The sequence below is a fragment of the Anomaloglossus baeobatrachus genome, chromosome 10, assembly GCF_048569485.1.
Source record: "Anomaloglossus baeobatrachus isolate aAnoBae1 chromosome 10, aAnoBae1.hap1, whole genome shotgun sequence".
Taxonomy (NCBI): Eukaryota; Metazoa; Chordata; class Amphibia; order Anura; family Aromobatidae; genus Anomaloglossus; species Anomaloglossus baeobatrachus.
This window is the reverse complement of record NC_134362.1, coordinates 196,323,561-196,342,711: the sequence shown is the minus strand read 5'-3', so window position 1 is coordinate 196,342,711 and position 19,151 is coordinate 196,323,561. Positions and strand designations below refer to the sequence as shown.

General features: G+C 50.6%; 1 protein-coding gene across 1 annotated transcript in view; it reads right to left on the bottom strand.

Moving 5' to 3' along the window:
- PEPD (peptidase D) overlaps window positions 1-19,151 on the bottom strand; it is a 200,076-nt gene that overhangs the window by 144,027 nt on the left and 36,898 nt on the right. Inside the window, 2 exon segments of the mRNA XM_075325191.1 lie at window positions 7,637-7,698; window positions 18,942-18,989. Of these exon segments, the coding sequence (XP_075181306.1) occupies window positions 7,637-7,698; window positions 18,942-18,989 (110 nt within the window).

The window sequence follows — 19,151 nt, the reverse complement described above, 5'->3', positions numbered from 1 at the left end:
ATTTCTAGGTAAGGCTGGCTAAAGGTTGGTACTGACCTCTGAGATTGTTGCACGCAAGTTGATAAAGGTGGAAAAAGGGAGAAAGTGGTTCTAACTTATTGGGGTGTCAGTAAAACGGATTTTGGGGCTCCAATAAATGCATTCTCTGGAGAATTTGCACACTTTGCTTATTCGCTGGGGGCGCCGACAAGTTCCCTTTAAACCTTAAAATTAGAACTTTCTGCTGCTTAAACCGTCAACTGGAAATAAGCAGACAATGGGAAAATTAATATCGCGGCAGGCACCGCTGTGATCCAATTTTTCAAACAGTATTTACTCAAATCTGTCAGGCTTCAAAGAGCCCGCGATGGCATTAATTACAGCACAACAACGGCGCTAAAGAGAGCCGGGCACAACCTTTATGCTGCCACCGAAATTACCAACACCCCGTGAAAAGGGTCATTTTGTGAAGACGGCTTATTAAAAAAAAAAAAAATGCAATAGGCGAATGATTGGCAGCGCCTGGATGGGATCAGCAGAAGGACACAGATGGTGAAGGATGGAGAAGACATGTTTTGGATGGAGAACAGCAGAGAAGTGGAAGAACAGCCTGGAATGGAACATGACAGCTAATGACAAGCGATGATTGTACGGCTGGAGAGATGATGATGAGGAGGATGAGGAGGGCTTTCTACGCTGAGGATCCGGCCAAGATATTATCCAGGATGATTAAAAATGCTGGAAACCGTGTCCTGAGACTTGGATAAAATAATCATTTTCAACACTTGAGTATTCCTTTTCTAATAAGATTCCCGCTCAGCTGCTCCTTGGTTACATCGAGGGAAAGCTGGATATAATGCTGCTCGGCGGCACGTCAAGGGAAGGCGGGACGGCGGCACGTCGAGGGAAGGCGGGACGGCGGCACGTCGAGGGAAGGCGGGACGGCGGCACGTCGAGGGAAGGCGGGACGGCGGCACGTCGAGGGAAGGCGGGACGGCGGCACGTCGAGGGAAGGCGGGGCGGCGGCACGTCGAGGGAAGGCGGGGCGAGGGCACGTCGAGGGAAGGCGGGGCGAGGGCACGTCGAGGGAAGGCGGGGCGAGGGCACGTCGAGGGAAGGCGGGGCGAGGGCACGTCGAGGGAAGGCGGGGCGAGGGCACATCGAGGGAAGGCGGGGCGAGGGCACATCGAGGGAAGGCGGGGCGAGGGCACATCGAGGGAAGGCGGGGCGAGGGCACATCGAGGGAAGGCGGGGCGAGGGCACATCGAGGGAAGGCGGGGCGAGGGCACATCGAGGGAAGGCGGGGCGAGGGCACATCGAGGGAAGGCGGGGCGAGGGCACATCGAGGGAAGGCGGGGCGAGGGCACATCGAGGGGAGGCGGGGCGAGGGCACATCGAGGGGAGGCGGGGCGAGGGCACATCGAGGGGAGGCAGGGCGAGGGCACATCGAGGGAAGGCGGGACGAGGGCACATCAAAGGAAGGCGGGACGAGGGCACATCGAGGGAAGGCGGGACGAGGGCACATCGAGGGAAGGCGGGACGAGGGCACATCGAGGGAAGGCGGGGCGAGGGCACAGCGAGGGAAGGAGGGACGAGGGCACATCGAGGGAAGGAGGGACGAGGGCACATCGAGGGAAGGCGGGACGAGGGCACATCGAGGGAAGGAGGGACGAGGGCACATCGAGGGAAGGCGGGACGAGGGCACATCAAAGGAAGGCGGGACGAGGGCACATCGAGGGAAGGCGGGACGAGGGCACATCGAGGGAAGGAGGGACGAGGGCACATCGAGGGAAGGAGGGACAAGGGCACATCGAGGGAAGGAGGGACGAGGGTACAGCGAGGGAAGGAGGGACGAGGGCACATCGAGGGAAGGCGGGACGAGGGCACAGCGAGGGAAGGAGGGACGAGGGCACATCGAGGGAAGGAGGGACGAGGGCACATCGAGGGAAGGAGGGACGAGGGCACATCGAGGGAAGGAGGGACGAGGGCACATCGAGGGAAGGAGGGACGAGGGCACATCGAGGGAAGGCGGGACGAGGGCACATCAAAGGAAGGCGGGACGAGGGCACATCGAGGGAAGGCGGGACGAGGGCACATCGAGGGAAGGCGGGGCGAGGGCACAGCGAGGGAAGGAGGGACGAGGGCACAGCGAGGGAAGGAGGGACGAGGGCACAGCGAGGGAAGGAGGGACGAGGGCACAGCGAGGGAAGGAGGGACGAGGGCACATCGAGGGAAGGCGGGACGAGGGCACATCGAGGGAAGGAGGGACGAGGGCACATCGAGGGAAGGAGGGACGAGGGCACATCGAGGGAAGGCGGGACGAGGGCACATCAAAGGAAGGCGGGACGAGGGCACATCGAGGGAAGGAGGGACGAGGGCACATCGAGGGAAGGCGGGGCGAGGGCACAGCGAGGGAAGGAGGGGCGAGGGCACAGCGAGGGAAGGAGGGACGAGGGCACATCGAGGGAAGGCGGGACGAGGGCACATCGAGGGAAGGAGGGACGAGGGCACATCGAGGGAAGGCGGGACGAGGGCACATCAAAGGAAGGCGGGACGAGGGCACATCGAGGGAAGGCGGGACGAGGGCACATCGAGGGAAGGAGGGACGAGGGCACATCGAGGGAAGGAGGGACAAGGGCACATCGAGGGAAGGAGGGACGAGGGTACAGCGAGGGAAGGAGGGACGAGGGCACATCGAGGGAAGGAGGGACGAGGGCACATCGAGGGAAGGCGGGACGAGGGTACAGCGAGGGAAGGAGGGACGAGGGCACATCGAGGGAAGGAGGGACGAGGGCACATCGAGGGAAGGAGGGACGAGGGCACATCGAGGGAAGGAGGGACGAGGGCACATCGAGGGAAGGCGGGACGAGGGCACATCGAGGGAAGGAGGGACGAGGGCACATCGAGGGAAGGCGGGACGAGGGCACATCAAAGGAAGGCGGGACGAGGGCACATCGAGGGAAGGCGGGACGAGGGCACATCGAGGGAAGGAGGGACGAGGGCACATCGAGGGAAGGAGGGACAAGGGCACATCGAGGGAAGGAGGGACGAGGGCACATCGAGGGAAGGAGGGACGAGGGCACATCGAGGGAAGGAGGGACGAGGGCACATCGAGGGAAGGAGGGACGAGGGCACATCGAGGGAAGGAGGGACAAGGGCACATCGAGGGAAGGAGGGACGAGGGCACATCGAGGGAAGGAGGGACGAGGGCACATCGAGGGAAGGAGGGACGAGGGCACATCGAGGGAAGGAGGGACAAGGGCACATCGAGGGAAGGAGGGACGAGGGCACATCGAGGGAAGGAGGGACGAGGGCACATCGAGGGAAGGAGGGACGAGGGCACATCGAGGATAGGCAAGACACCGGCACATCGAGGATAGGCAAGACACCGGCACATTGAGGTGAGACGAGGGCACATCGAGGGAAGAAGGGACGAGGGCACATCGAGGGAAGGAGGGACGAGGGCACATCGAGGGAAGGAGGGACAAGGGCACATCGAGGGAAGGAGGGACGAGGGCACATCGAGGGAAGGAGGGACGAGGGCACATCGAGGGAAGGAGGGACGAGGGCACATCGAGGGAAGGAGGGACAAGGGCACATCGAGGGAAGGAGGGACGAGGGCACATCGAGGGAAGGAGGGACAAGGGCACATCGAGGGAAGGAGGGACGAGGGCACATCGAGGATAGGCAAGACACCGGCACATCGAGGATAGGCAAGACACCGGCACATTGAGGTGAGACGAGGGCACATCGAGGGAAGAAGGGACGAGGGCACATCAAGGGAAGGCGGAACGAGGGCACATCGAGGATAGGCAAGACACCAGCACATCGAGGATAGGCAAGACATCGGCACATTGAGGTGAGACGAGGGCACATCGAGGGAGGAAGGGACGAGGGCACAACAAGGGAAGGCGGGACGAGGGCACATCGAGGGAAGGCGGGACGAGGGCACATCGAGGGAAGGCGGGACCAGGGCACATCGAGGGAACGAGGGACCAGGGCACATCGAGGGAACGAGGGACCAGGGCACATCGAGGGAAGGCAGGACAAGGGGGGAAGGAAGGACCGATTGCACATATAGGGAAGGCTGAAAGGTGACATAACGAGGCAAGCCCTGACAGCACATATATAGACCTCTGATAGATATATGCATACAACTGAGTTAATCATAACACATGGTGATGTTATCATGTGTCAGTATAGTTTTGCATAGGACTGCATGTAAACCTAATACATCATTTTAACTTACTGACTGACCATAGTGCAGAAAGAATTGGAGGCAGATGTAGCAGAGTTGAAGATGCCACAAACTAAAATCTGTACCAATCCGTGACTACCAGTAATAGATTTACATTATGGACAGGTGATTTGGTCTCCAGTTTACTTAGAAAAGCGGAGTTTGCACAGGACTGCAGGTAAACCTAATGCATCATTTTACCTTAAAGACCGCCACAGCCATCGCTGCTACATCTGTATTTTTTTTTTCTGCAAGTAATGATGTATTAGGTTTACACTTATCGGAAATATACAAACAACATGAGACAAAGTCAGCTCTGCTACATCTTCTCAATAAACAGGAGAACAATAACCTGTCAGAAATGGAAATCCGTTACTCGCAGTCATGGGGCTTTTTCGGGGAGCAGCCGAGGATTATATCGCCTTGTGCTTCCATAAAAAAAAAAAAAAAAAAAAAGAGCGAGCGTCAGGCAGAAAGTTGAGACGCCGGCGTTATTTCAGGAGTCTGCGTCGATACGATTCCCTCTCAATTTACTCTTCCTATTTACGGCCTCCGTATCAATACATATTTATGGGACTGTCAGCACGCGACGGTGGTCACAAGTCACTGTTATACATATTGAGTGTTACGGCGCAGGGATGGCGCGCGCGGCTCGTGTTGATTTTCTATGTATTTATTCTGACAATGTGTGAAGGATTGTCAGAGCTCCTGCTGCTCGGGACCGTGATTGACTCCGGAGCGCGGCGGTACATCACAATAATGGGATGATATCTTAATACCAGAGGTGGGGGTGGGGGGGGGGGAAATACATTAACTTAGCTTAATTTGACACGAGCAAATGTAGATGAGATCCTGCTGGGGCGCCGGATGGAGGGAGGAATCGCAACGTCTCAAATCTGGGTAAATGTTGCTTTGTTTGTCCTCTTTCCAGCACCTCCTGTTCATATGTTATATCAGGGGGCCCCAAAATCAACCAAAGTGTAAAGTGTGGTGTGCAGGAGGGTGGTGCGACAACTTTGGAGAGGCGATTATGGCAGAAGTTGTCACTCGAGATGCTCGGTAGCCGATCGGGTATCTTGCTCTACATGCTCGACTCCCCGCACCGACGAGAGAGCTCTGGTTCCGACCCTCCTGTTAGGGTCTTCCGTAAAAATGTTGAGATTCTCATTGACTTCCATTATGCTCATTACTTCAGTAGAACCTCTGTGGAGCGTCCGACCTGCTCGATTCCAGTACCGAGCGTCCCACCTGCTTGATTCAGATACCGAGCGTCCCACCTGCTCGATTCCGGTACAGAGCGTCCCACTTGCTTGATTCCGATACCGAGCATCCCACCTGCTCGATTCCGGTACCGAGCGTCCCACCTGCTTGATTCCGATACAGAGCGTCCCACCTGCTCGATTCCAGTACAGAGCATCCAACCTGCTTGATTCCGGTACAGAGCATCCAACCTGCTCGATTCCGGTACAGAGCATCCAACCTGCTCGATTCCGGTACAGAGCGGCCAACCTGCTCGATTCCGGTACAGAGCGTTCAACCTGCTCGATTCCGGTACAGAGCGTTCAACCTGCTCGATTCTGGTACAGAGCGTCCAACCTGCTCGATTCCGGTACAGAGCGTCCAACCTGCTCGATTCCGGTACAGAGCGTTCAACCTGCTCGATTCTGGTACAGAGCGTCCAACCTGCTCGATTCCGGTACAGAGCGTTCAACCTGCTCGATTCCGGTACAGAGCGTTCAACCTGCTCGATTCTGGTACAGAGCGTCCAACCTGCTCGATTCCGGTACCGAGCATCCCACCTGCTCAATTTCGGTACAGAGCGTCGGACCAGCTCGATTCCGGAACAAAGCGTCCGACCAGCTCGATTCCGGTACAGAGCATCCAACCTGCTCGATTCAAATACCGAGCACCCGAGCATTATAGTGCTCGCTTATCCCTAGTTATCATCCATATTGCTAAAATAGAAAAACAACTTTTAAACCTTAACTACTTAATGTTCTTAAAGCACCAGGCAAGCATTTTTTTCAGCGCAGGAGTTGCGTTTTAAATCTAAGTCCCGTGCGCCCTGTCACATACTCGCCTTCTGGTGTCTTCACCTCTTTCCTATGCCGCTCCAGTTCCGCAGCGCCATCTTGTGATAAAAACCTTCTATCTGGCCAGAAGTCCAACGATATGTGACAGCGTCTCAATACATATCTATGAGAGCCAGAACGATGCTCTCATAGACTTGTGATCTCCAGCGTGCGGAGCTGCTGGCAGGTCACAAATCGCCAGAAACCAACTGGAGCAGCAGTGATAAGAGAGCAAAGCCGCCAGAAGGTAAGTATAAAACGACAGGGGGCGTAGATTTAAAGAATCACTACAGCGGTGACATGAAAAAACACTGGAGTGGTGCTTTAAAGGGGTTATATAATACAGGAGGTAACTCAAGACCAGTACTGTAATGTATGTACACAGTGACTGCACCAGCAGAATAGTGAGTGCAGCTCTGGAGTATAATACAGGAGGTAACTCAAGACCAGTACTGTAATGTATGTACACAGTGACTGCACCAGTAAAATAGTGAGTGCAGCTCTGGAGGATAATACAGGAGGTAACTCAGGATCAGTAATGTATATACACAGTGACTGCACCAGTAGAATATTGAGTGCAGCTCTGGAGGATAATACAGGAGGTAACTCAGGATCAGTAATGTATATACACAGTGACTGCACCAGCAGAATAGTGAGTGCAGCTCTGGAGGATAATACAGGATGCAACACAGGGTCAGTAATGTAATGTATGTACACCGTGACTGCACCAGCAGAATAGTGAGTGCAGCTCTGGAGGATAATACAGGATGCAACACAGGATCAGTAATGTAATGTATGTACACAGTGACTGCACCAGCAGAATAGTGAGTGCAGCTCTGGAGGATAATACAGGAGGTAACTCAGGATCAGTAATGTATGTACACCGTGACTGCACCAGCAGAATAGTGAGTGCAGCTCTGGAGTATAATACAGGAGGTAACTCAGGATCAGTAATGTAATGTATGTACACAGTGACTGCACCAGCAGAATAGTGAGTGCAGCTCTGGAGTATTATACAGGAGGTAACTCGGGATCAGTAATTTATGTACACAGTGACTGCACCAGCAGAATAGTGAGTGCAGCTCTGGAGTATTATACAGGATGTAGCTATAGATTGACTACATTTACGCTGTCTTTATTCATATATCAGTTGTATGTAGTATGCCTCCAGGAGGATATATATATATGTTTTCTGGATGCTCGGCCCCTGTTATTTTCTGTGTGACGCTCGGCGATTAGTTCTCACTTGCCCTGAGTGTCGCGGTATTAGAGATGTTGCTGCTTGGGAGGAATTCTGGGGTTTTGTTTTCTCTCGGAGAACAGACAAGGTAAGGCGATTTTCACTTACTGACTAATTCCTTCAAAGGAGGCCTCTCTGCATACACTTCCGCTGTCAGTATTAACCCCGCGCTGCGAAGGAGAAGAAACAAGATGTTAATAAAAGGAAACGACTCAAGGAAGAACAATGTTAGATGAATAGTGTTATGAAATGGACAAAAGAAGCCGGGTGTCCTGAGGGAACCTTTACATTGTATATGTAACAACACAGAAGAAGCGGCAACACAATGGCCAAACACAGCAACTACCTCATACTGAAGATGTAATGAGATGTCAGATAGTGCAGACATTTTATTTATTGCAACATATTTAAATAGAAAAGTAAAATCCTTCGCAAAACAATCATTAAAAAAAAATCATATACTCGTGTGCAGCGCTGTAATACAGCTCAGTAATAACTGACAACATACTGTACTGATACTGCAGCCATATTGCCATCCACCTATGCAGAGTGCTCCTGTGTCCTCCCTGCAACAGGAGTCCTCCCCATGAGCCCCGGCCGAGGGGTCCTCCCCATGAGCCCCGGCCGAGGGGTCCTCCCCATGAGCCCCGGCCGAGGGGTCCTCCCCATGAGCCCCGGCCGAGGGGTCCTCCCCATGAGCCCCGGCTGTGGAGACCTCCCCATGAGCATCAGCCGAGGAGACCTCCCCATGAGCATCAGCCGAGGAGACCTCCCCATGAGCATCAGCCGAGGAGACCTCCCCATGAGCATCAGCCGAGGAGACCTCCCCATGAGCATCAGCCGAGGAGACCTCCCCATGAGCATCAGCCGAGGAGACCTCCCCATGAGCATCAGCCGAGGAGACCTCCCCATGAGCATCAGCCGAGGAGACCTCCCCATGAGCATCAGCCGAGGTGACCTCCCCATGAGCATCAGCCGAGGAGACCTCCCCATGAGCATCAGCCGAGGAGACCTCCCCATGAGCATCAGCCGAGGAGACCTCCCCATGAGCATCAGCCGAGGAGACCTCCCCATGAGCATCAGCCGAGGAGACCTCCCCATGAGCATCAGCCGAGGAGCCCTCCCCATGAGCATCAGCTGAGGAGCCCTCCCCATGAGCATCAGCTGAGGAGCCCTCCCCATGAGCATCAGCTGAGGAGCCCTCCCCATGAGCATCAGCCGAGGAGCCCTCCCCATGAGCATCAGCCGAGGAGCCCTCCCCATGAGCATCAGCCGAGGAGCCCTCCCCATGAGCATCAGCCGAGGAGACCTCCCCATGAGCATCAGCCGAGGAGACCTCCCCATGAGCATCAGCTGAGGAGCCCTCCCCATGAGCATCAGCCGAGGAGACCTCCCCATGAGCATCAGCCGAGGAGACCTCCCCATGAGCATCAGCTGAGGAGACCTCCCCATGAGCATCAGCTGAGGAGACTTCCCCATGAGCATCAGCTGAGGAGACCTCCCCATGAGCATCAGCTGAGGAGACCTCCCCATGAGCATCAGCTGAGGAGACCTCCCCATGAGCATCAGCTGAGGAGACCTCCCCATGAGCATCAGCTGAGGAGACCTCCCCATGAGCATCAGCTGAGGAGACCTCCCCATGAGCATCAGCTGAGGAGACCTCCCCATGAGCATCAGCTGAGGAGACTTCCCCATGAGCATCAGCTGAGGAGACCTCCCCATGAGCATCAGCTGAGGAGACCTCCCCATGAGCATCAGCTGAGGAGACCTCCCCATGAGCATCAGCTGAGGAGACCTCCCCATGAGCATCAGCTGAGGAGACCTCCCCATGAGCATCAGCTGAGGAGACCTCCCCATGAGCATCAGCTGAGGAGACCTCCCCATGAGCATCAGCTGAGGAGACCTCTCCATGAGCATCAGCTGAGGAGATCTCCCCATGAGCATCAGCTGAGGAGTCCTCCCCACGAGCATCAGCTGAGGAGACCTCCCCATGAGCATCAGCTGAGGAGACCTCTCCATGAGCATCAGCTGAGGAGATCTCCCCATGAGCATCAGCTGAGGAGTCCTCCCCATGAGCATCAGCCGAGGAGACCTCCCCATGAGCATCAGCTGAGGAGATCTCCCCATGAGCATCAGCTGAGGAGTCCTCCCCACGAGCATCAGCTGAGGAGACCTCCCCATGAGCATCAGCTGAGGAGACCTCTCCATGAGCATCAGCCGAGGAGACCTCCCCATGAGCATCAGCTGAGGAGACCTCCCCATGAGCATCAGCTGAGGAGTCCTCCCCACGAGCATCAGCTGAGGAGACCTCTCCATGAGCATCAGCTGAGGAGATCTCCCCATGAGCATCAGCTGAGGAGTCCTCCCCATGAGCATCAGCCGAGGAGCCTTCTCCATGAGCATCAGCTGAGGAGCCTTCTCCATGAGCATCAGCCGAGGAGCCTTCTCCATGAGCATCAGCTGAGGAGTCCTCTCCATGAGCCCCAGCTGAGGAGTCCTCTCCATGAGAATCCACTTAGGAGTCCTCTCGGTGACAAGCACCGGCTCAGAAGCCCTCAGTATACATGACCTGGGGTTCTTGGTCCACTGCTGAGAAATGATCGCTTTCTTCCTATGCACAGTAGCAGATAGTTGTTAATCAGTGGCATGAGGGTGGTGAGCGTAAATCTCATGATTACTGAAGACTCCTTCATTCCCACGCTGCAGCTAACTCCACCATATTGACAAGTAAGTGACAAAATGCTGAACACAGGGTCTTTGTCACTACTCAGACAGGACAACATAAAGCGAGTCACAGTCTCCCTTTAAAGAGCCTCTTCTACAGCTGCTTCCGACTGTGGCAGGACAATATTTCTTTTTCCTTTTTTTTGTTCGGCTAATGTAAGAGTATAACAGTTTCCAATGTTCAGTGTAAATGTCACAGTTTTTGTATAAATGCCACTTCAGGATTACAAAACTTGTTCAAGGTGTCGTATCAGGGAATGGAAAATGTCAGAGGACGGGGAACAAATATTGCTTAGTGTGGTTGCTGGTGCCGACGGATCCGGAGCCTCGTGCTGACAACAATACAGAGATTAATAGCAAAAATTAATAAAGTGATGGCGCCACACTGCGCAGCATTACTGCACTTTATCAGGGGCTTTCTATGCCGTTTGCTGCTTTTCAGCACCATGGACGGCTCCAATTTCCTCAAGGAGATCTCCTCTAAACCCTGTCCTTTTTCGTGAATAGAGGTTTCCCGGTTTTGTATTCAATGGATAACGGTGTCCAGAAACTTTCTAACGTACTTTGTGCTTCAATTACTAGATCTCTGCTTGCTGTCAGAAGCTCATTGTCACGGGTGACAGACAGTCATGTGGTTTCTGGCAATAGAAGGTCACAGTGTTTGGCTAGGCAAAATGCTCCCTGACTTTCCATTGTTCCTGCTGTTCGTATTCATTGTATTAGGTAGCTTTCCTGCTGCGTTTTCATCTCTTCCCCTTTAGGACCCAGCGAAGTTCGTATTCTACCCAGCTGCTGATCATCAGTATTCTCTTGGTTGTTAAATACTTCTATCTTCCCTGGACTGGTGCTGGTGATATTTTCAGATCATTCAAGCTCTGGTTGCAAGTAGGTGGCTCGTACTTTGCTGAATTTCTACCCGAGTCATCTGTGGATCAGTAGTTCATGTGCTTTCCTCTGTGTGTCCTCCTTGTGTCTTCTCTAGTGTTTAGTGGGGTTGATGAAGAGCTCATCCCATCCGTTCCCTATTTAAGGTCCAGCACTAAAGAAACTTAGGGTCAGGTATCTGTCTTGGTGCATAGGTGCGGAATGGACCTCAGGGACCAGCAGTAGGTTGTGTCAGGGGTCACGATCTCCCCCTTCCCTAGACACAAGGGTTCCCCTTCCCTTTCGATTGGTACTTGCCCCATATCTAGCGTGACACTAACTAGAACACAATAAATGTAGAGCCAATCAGATGTCTCCCTGATGGTAATGCATGATGTTTAAGTATTGTCAGTATTTCTCAGCATTGAGGTCACCATTAATCCTGACCACATTTCCAACTTCATTTGCCCCAAACTTGCAGGACCCTCAATATTGCGTTGCTCTCCAGCCCCTTGGAAGCCAACGGATTCTGCTATTGCCAAATATATCTCCCATTTTGCCTGTTCATGCCAGACTACCTGCAGGGATTTTCTGTTCCTATGTTTTTGTCCATAGTTTAGTCGCTTGGCCTTGTTTTCAGATTGAAGGTATGCTTTTTTTTTTTTGGTCCTTAGTCCTTTCTTGAAGACCACTTCTGCCCAGACCTCTCCAAACAGTAAATGGCTGTACAAAGATGCTTTTCTGAACTGATTGCACTGCTGGACATTTTCCAATTTCAAAAGGGAAGAATAATATGCCTTTCATCTGCTGCACTAAGTTTCCTTGGCCAGTCACTGTGTCTACAGTCCTCAACGTTGGCCAATTCTTGAACAGAACATTTGGAAGCCCCTGTGAAATCTTCGCCTGGGAGAGACCTTGCTAGTGCAGTATAACTATCTTGTGTCTTGTTTCTGTGCTCAGGTCTTACAATTCTGGCCTGTGAATTCATTCTGTTTTCCACAACCTCACCTCTGTAGTAATTTAGCTGTTCCTCACCAAGTAGTAAGCCTCCTACATGTCTCTTCATTCTATCTTCCACAACCTCACCTCTGTAGTAATTTAGCTGTTCCTCACCCAGTAGTAAGCCTCCTACATGTCTCTTCATTCTATCTTCCACAACCTCACCTCTGTAGTAATTTAGCTGTTCCTCACCCAGTAGTAAGCCTCCTACACGTCTCTTCATTGTGTCTTCCACAACCTCACCTCTGTAGTAGTTTGGCTGTTCCTCAACCAGTTGTAAGCCTCCTACACGTCTCTTCATTGTGTCTTCCACAACCTCACCTCTGTAGTAGTTTGGCTGTTCCTCAACCAGTTGTAAGCCTCCTACACGTCTCTTCATTCTGTCTTCCACAACCTCACCTCTGTAGTAGTTTGGCTGTAGCTCACCCAGTTGCAAGCCTCCTACATGCCTGTTTCTGTTTTAGGCAATGACATATGAAAATGATAATCATTACTACTATCAATAACTACCTTCTGTCTTGTTGCTGTGCTCAGTCTTGCCATGCTATATGGCCTGTGACTTCATTAGGTCTTCCACAACCTGATCTCTAGTAGTTTGGCTGTTCCTCACCCAGTTGTAAGCCTCCTACACGGCTGTTTCCGTTTTAGTCAATGACATTGGAATCATTACCACCTGCTCGGTATATCCGTGCCAGCGCCCAAGACTCACTTTGATATCAGTCTTTCATCTGCTGCACAAACTGTGTCTACAGTTCTCAAGTTTGACCACTTTTTGGCCCTAGTCCTTTCTTGAAGACCACTTTTTCCCAGTCCTCTCCAAACAGTAGATGGCTGTACATTGATGCTGTTCTGAACTGATAGCACTGCTGGACATCTTCCAATTTCAAAAGGTAAGAATGATCTGTCTTACATCTCCTGCACTAAGTCTCCTTGGCCGATCACTCTGTCCACAGTCTTCAACATTGGACACTTTTTGAACAGCCCATTTAGAAGTCCGTGTGAAATCTCTGCTTGGGAGAGACCTTGCTGATGCAGTATAACTACCTTGTGTCTTGTTCCTTGCTCAGTCTTGCAATTCTATATGGCTTGTGATTTCATTCTGTCTTCCATAACCTGACCTCTGTAGTAGTTTGACTGTTCCTCACCCAGTTGTAAGCCTCCTACATGTCTCTTCATTCTGTCTTCCACAACCTCACCTCTGTAGTAGTTTGGCTTGTTCCTCACCCAGTAGTAAGCCTCCCTACACATCTCTTCATTCTGTCTTCCACAACCTCACCTCTGTAGTAGTTTGACTGTTCCTAACCCAATTGTAAGCCTCCTACATGGCTCTACATTCTGTCTTCCACAACCTCACCTCTGTAGTAGTTTGGCTGTTACTCACCCAGTCGTAAGCCTCCTACACGTCTGTTTCTGTTTTAGTTAACATATGAAAATGATGATCATTACCACCGGCTCGGTTTATCCCTGCCAGCGTCCAAGACTCACTTTGATATCTGCTACACCTTTACCCTGAGTCAAGCGTCATCAGATGTATCTCTGAATTTCCCCCCGACTTTGGTTTTTGATTGCATTTCGATCCACTTTCTGCATTTTTTTGATCTTTAAACCAGAAGAAGGAATGTAGTGAACCGCTCTGAGAAGAGGAGCAATGTGCTGTCCTGGTGATTGCTCCACAAACAGAATTTTGTAAGAAAAGACCGACCTGACCCCATCCTGTATATATACATAAAATACATGTCCGTGCTGGAATAAAACATGAGCCGGGACTGCCGCCGCGGCCGCGATGTGAGCGAGTGGTAATCAGCAGCCGCGCACATCTATGACTTGTGTGTGTATGAGGGATATGTCCTCCATCGCCTGGGGGTGACACTCGGCTTTATTATCGAGAGCCTCTCATCTCTGACAAGCGTCAGAAACCTGTCCCGGCTGTAATATCGTATAAGCGCAGAGTAATGCAACACGCACCCTGCTGTCCTCCTCTAGACGGAAAAACATCAGGCTCAACCAGGAAAATGGAAAAAAAAAAATCTGGATAGTAAAATTCATCTCTCTTTATTGCAAACTCTCCAACTGAATGGTGTCGGGTCTAGTTTGGAGCGATGCTCTGCAGGAAAGAAATTATATAGCAAAGACGTGCAAAACCAGCCCTGTGGCACCATCATTGTCAGCATCAATCTGCGATCGCATATCCTAGCAATCAATTAGATGGGAATAACCCTTAAAGGGAATTGGTCAGCAGGTTTTTGCTATGTAATTTGAGACCCCGATTCCAGCAAGCTGTGTTTTGCTGTTTCACTGCAATCTGTGTTTTATCAGCAGGAGAGTATCACTACAGGACAATGAGTTTCATGGCTCCAACGTCAACCCTGTCCTTGCCACTGATTAGCATCTTTTTGTCAATATACAGTGTACACAGAAAGCTGCCCAATCAGTGATGTGGGTAGGGTTATGATGATTATTATTACCATACCTGTTCGCTTTATCATTAGCACTTCATCAGCAGGGACATTACAATGCCAAAGGACTATAGTACAGGACAAGAAGTCTTATGGCTCAATGTCCACCCATACCCTTACCACTGATTAGCGTCTTTTTGTTAATATACAGTGTACACAGAAAGCTGCCCAATCAGTGATGTGGGTAGGGTTCTGATGATTATTATTACCTGCTCGCTTTATCATTAGCACTTCATCATCAGGGACATTACAATGCCAAAGGACTATACTACAGGACAAGGAGTCTAATGGCTCCATTCCATGTCCAAACATGCCCTTACCACTGATTAGCATCTTTTTGTCACTATACAGTGTACATAGAAAGCTGCCCAAACAGCGATGTGGGCAGGGTTATGATGATCATTGATACCTGCTTAGTAGATCATTAGCACCTTCTTGGGAGGGACATATAATGCCACATGACTACACTACAGAACAAGGAGTCTTATGGCCTAAAGTCCAACCCTGCCCTTACCAATGATTAGCAGCTTTTTGTCAATATACAGTGTACACAGAAAGCTACCAATCAGTGATGTGAGCAGAGTTATAATGATCATTATCACCTGCTTGGTATATCATTAGCACCTCCTCAGCAGGGACATTACAACATCACAGGACTACACTATAGCACAAGGACTCTCATGGCTCCAAGTCCATCCCTGCCTTTACTACTGATTAGCAGCTTTTTGTCAATATACAGTGTACACAGAAAGCTGTCAATCAGTGATGAGGGCAGGGTTATGATGATTATTACCACTTGATTGGTATAACTCCCTGACAGCGTCCAAGCCTCGCTTTAAAGTAAGGACATTACAATGCTGCAGGACTAGACTACAGGACAAGGAGTCTCATGTCTCCTAGTCTAAACCCTTTCCTTACCACTGATTAGCAGCCTTTTGTCAATATACAGTGTACACAGAAAGCTGGCAATCATTGATGTGGGACGCATTTTAAAAAAGGTTGAGCATTTAGAGCTCTCCAGCAGAGAAAACTGTGATTGTATCCCAATTGCTGCACCCACTAAATACAGCAAAAACCAGTGACAGATTCCCACTAAAGAAGATTAAACACAGAAAATGCACAATAAAAAAAAATTAGAGAACAGGTCCTTTTGTTTCATGTAAATATATGAAGATCTCTTCTCTGTTCCCCTCTTCCGTACCATCCTCTGTGTCGCTTTTAAAAAAAAAAAAAAACTGCCTGCAGCAGGAGCCTCCCCCCTCTACCTGCAGGAGGAAACAAAAATCTCCCCCTGGTCTAAGGGGCGGGGCTTCAACAAGGATGAAATTTGATTGGCTGGAAAAATTAATTCCTGGGGTCTGTACAGAATTTCTGCAAATGGCTAGGGCTCATTTATGTTTTATAACATATTACAATGCATTAATACAGAAAATAAGAACTTTAACCCTTTCCCACAATTCCTAGAAAGATTTTTTCTTCATCAACTAAAATTAATAAAAAGCAACAAGCCGTAAAAACTGCAAAAAGTAATACCTTTCCTGACTCTCTAAGAGAAAGCAGCGGAAGAACCATCCCCCTCCTTCCCTTCCCCCCCAATATGATCAGAGGCACTTTCATTAAAAACCGAAACGGCGAAAAAACCATAACTGGCAACAGATACCGAGTGCCGCTGCCAGTCATTTCATCAACACGATTGTAATAAAACCGACTGCACGCACTAAAAGTCAGGATCACCCTGCAAGCAGTTTAACTGGAAATGAAAAAATCTCTTTGTACCACCACAGCCCCCCCCCGGAGGACCCCTCTTTGACATTTGCAGATCCTACAAGGACACATGGAGGGGTCTGTCATTGTGAGATTATTTTTAAGAACTTTTTAAGGTGAACCTGAACACTTATTTAGCTGGTGCCTATCGTTTACGTATCTGGAGGCGAATAAGGTGGTTTTGGCACAGTGCTCATTTGTCACTTGTCAGGTATGGTGCCTACGTCCTACTGTAACTAAAGAGGGGAGGGGGTCCATTTTTGGAAAACCCCTGTATTCCAGTTTCTCATCCTCCATGGGTCCAATGTCCCTTTTCATGCTTGCTCCGGGTCCAAATTGTTTCTCCGCGTTGAGTCACGAGGGTCTTTTGTCCTTGAGAGACTTGCGAACAATTTGGGATCGGAGTCTCACATTGCGTTGTGAGACTCTGAGTTTTAATTTGGTACAGGAAGGGTAAAGGAACCTTTCCATGCTAATTGTTCCTCTTTACTCTAAGCTCAGGGGCAGCCGGTTTGTGAACTTTCCCTCCACTTTAAATAGTCACATGTTCCATAACATGATGCCGGTTATAGAGTGTCACTCTGAACTGACCATCTTGGAGGATGTAAGGTTTTTGTAGCTGTTGGAGTCTTGTTGCTTGCAGCCATGGTGTCTGGATGCTGCTTCGAGGTATATCTTTTTGTCTTGGTTACCCTGTTTGTCTTCCTTCCCCTATGTCCTATTATTGCAGTGGTGGAGCCGAGTGCACTCACCGGCCTTTACACTAGCCAGGGACTAGGCACATGATGGCAGAAGGGGAAGAACCCGCTTAGGGTGCAGATGCAGGTTAGTGTCAGGTGGTGACCAGTCTATTCCCTCCACCTTAAATTGTCAAATGTTCCATCACCTGATGCCAGTTATAGAATGTCACTCTGAACTGATCATCTTGGAGAAAGTAAGCTTCTTGTAGATGTTGGAGTCTTGTTGCCTGCAGCCATGATGTCTGGCTGCTGCTTGGAAGTTGAAGTATATCCTTTTGTCTTGGTTATCCTATGTCCTATTACTGCAGTGGTGAAGCATAGTGGACTAAACAGCCTGCAAACTAGCCAGGGACTAGGCACATGATGGCGGCAGGGGGAAAGGGGAAGGGGGGGGGGGGGGGAGGATCGCTTAGGGTGCAGATGCAGGTTAGTGTCACATGTTCCATAACCTGATGCCAGTTACAGAGATCCACACTGAACCGACCATCTTGGAGGGAGTAAGCTTCTTGTAGATGTTGGAGTCTTGTTGCCTGCAGCCATGGTGTCTGGCTGCTGCTTGGAAGTTGAAGTATATCCTTTTGTCTTGGTTACCCTGTTTGTCTTCCATCCCCTATGTCCTATTATTGCAGTGGTGAAACATAGTGCACTCAACAGCCTCCAAACTAGCCAGGGACTAGGCACATGATGGCAGCAGGTGGAAAAGGGGGGGACCCGCTTAGGGTGCAGATGCAGGTTAGTGTCAGGTGGTGACCAGTCCCATTCCTTCCACCTTAACTAGTCACATGTTCCATAACCTGATACCAGTTATAGAGATTCACTCTGAACTGACCACCTTGGAGGGAGTAAGCTTCTTGTAGCTGCTGGAGTCTTGTTGCCTGCAGCCCTGGTGTCTGGCTGCAGCTAAGAAGTTGAAGTATATCATTTTGTCTTCCTTCCCCCATGTCCTATCACTGCAGTGGTGTAGCCTAGTGCACTCACCGGCCTTCACACTAGCCAGGGACTAGACACGTGATGGCAGCGGGGGGGGGGGGGGAGGGACCCTCTTAGGGTGCAGATGCAGATTACGGTCAGGTGATGACCAGTCTCCTCTGTCCCAACTGTAAGGGCTTTCCTATCCCCTTCCAATCCCTGTTGTAACCTCTGTGTTGAGCAGTGCGCCGGACATTCACTTGTCCATGCGTGACATGCTGCTACCAAAGTCTATTATTGTCTGCAGCGCCGACATCAGATCGGCAGCGCTGCAGCCAGTGACTGATCTCAGCGGTCCCGCAAGGGTTGACTGCTTAGAACAGCTAAGCTCATTGATCGCCTTCAGCTCTGTGGACGTAATGTTAGTGCTGCATACCATAACAGGCACCGGAGAAAAGCAATAGAGACTCGATGTTACGGTTTGCAGCACTAACAGGCACCGGAGAAAAGCAATAGAGACTCAGCGTTGGACCCGGGGAGGATGGGTAAAGCGTTTTTTGTTTTTTTTTTACAAAATGCAGTGTATTCGGCTCAACCTGCAATAAAGTATTAATGATGCCACTTTTCAATGTCAGAAGGAAAGTACTGGTGGAAGTTATCCCGACCTCTTGAGAGATGTCATTCAGTAGCAATATATATTCAAATTGTCTTCCTAAGCAGAAAATACGCTAATGAGTATTGTCCTATGATAACAGGGAGACTATGTACAGGGGATATGGCCTTTTCACACCCATAAAAGCTTCGGGAGCGAACGTTAAGGCCGCGGTTTACACGTTTCTTCTTTCCTGAGTTTGCAAATTTATGATAAGAAGACGGGACCTTTCCACCCCGTGATAGAAGCAGATTATGGAGGTAAGAAGTCAATGGTGTCAGTCTATTGCGAGGAGGTTATCTTACCAGCGTGAGCAGCACTGACGGGCTCTTTGCACTCAAGACTTTGGCGATCTGATGGAAGGAAAAAGAAAATGTTAATCGATGCAAACAGCCGTCACGTAGCATTGCCCTAACCCGATAACACACGAAGGTCCAGCAATGGCTGAAAGATTGCAATAAATGTCAGATTGGTGGGGAATGAGCACTCCAACCATCCGGGCCATATGGATTACC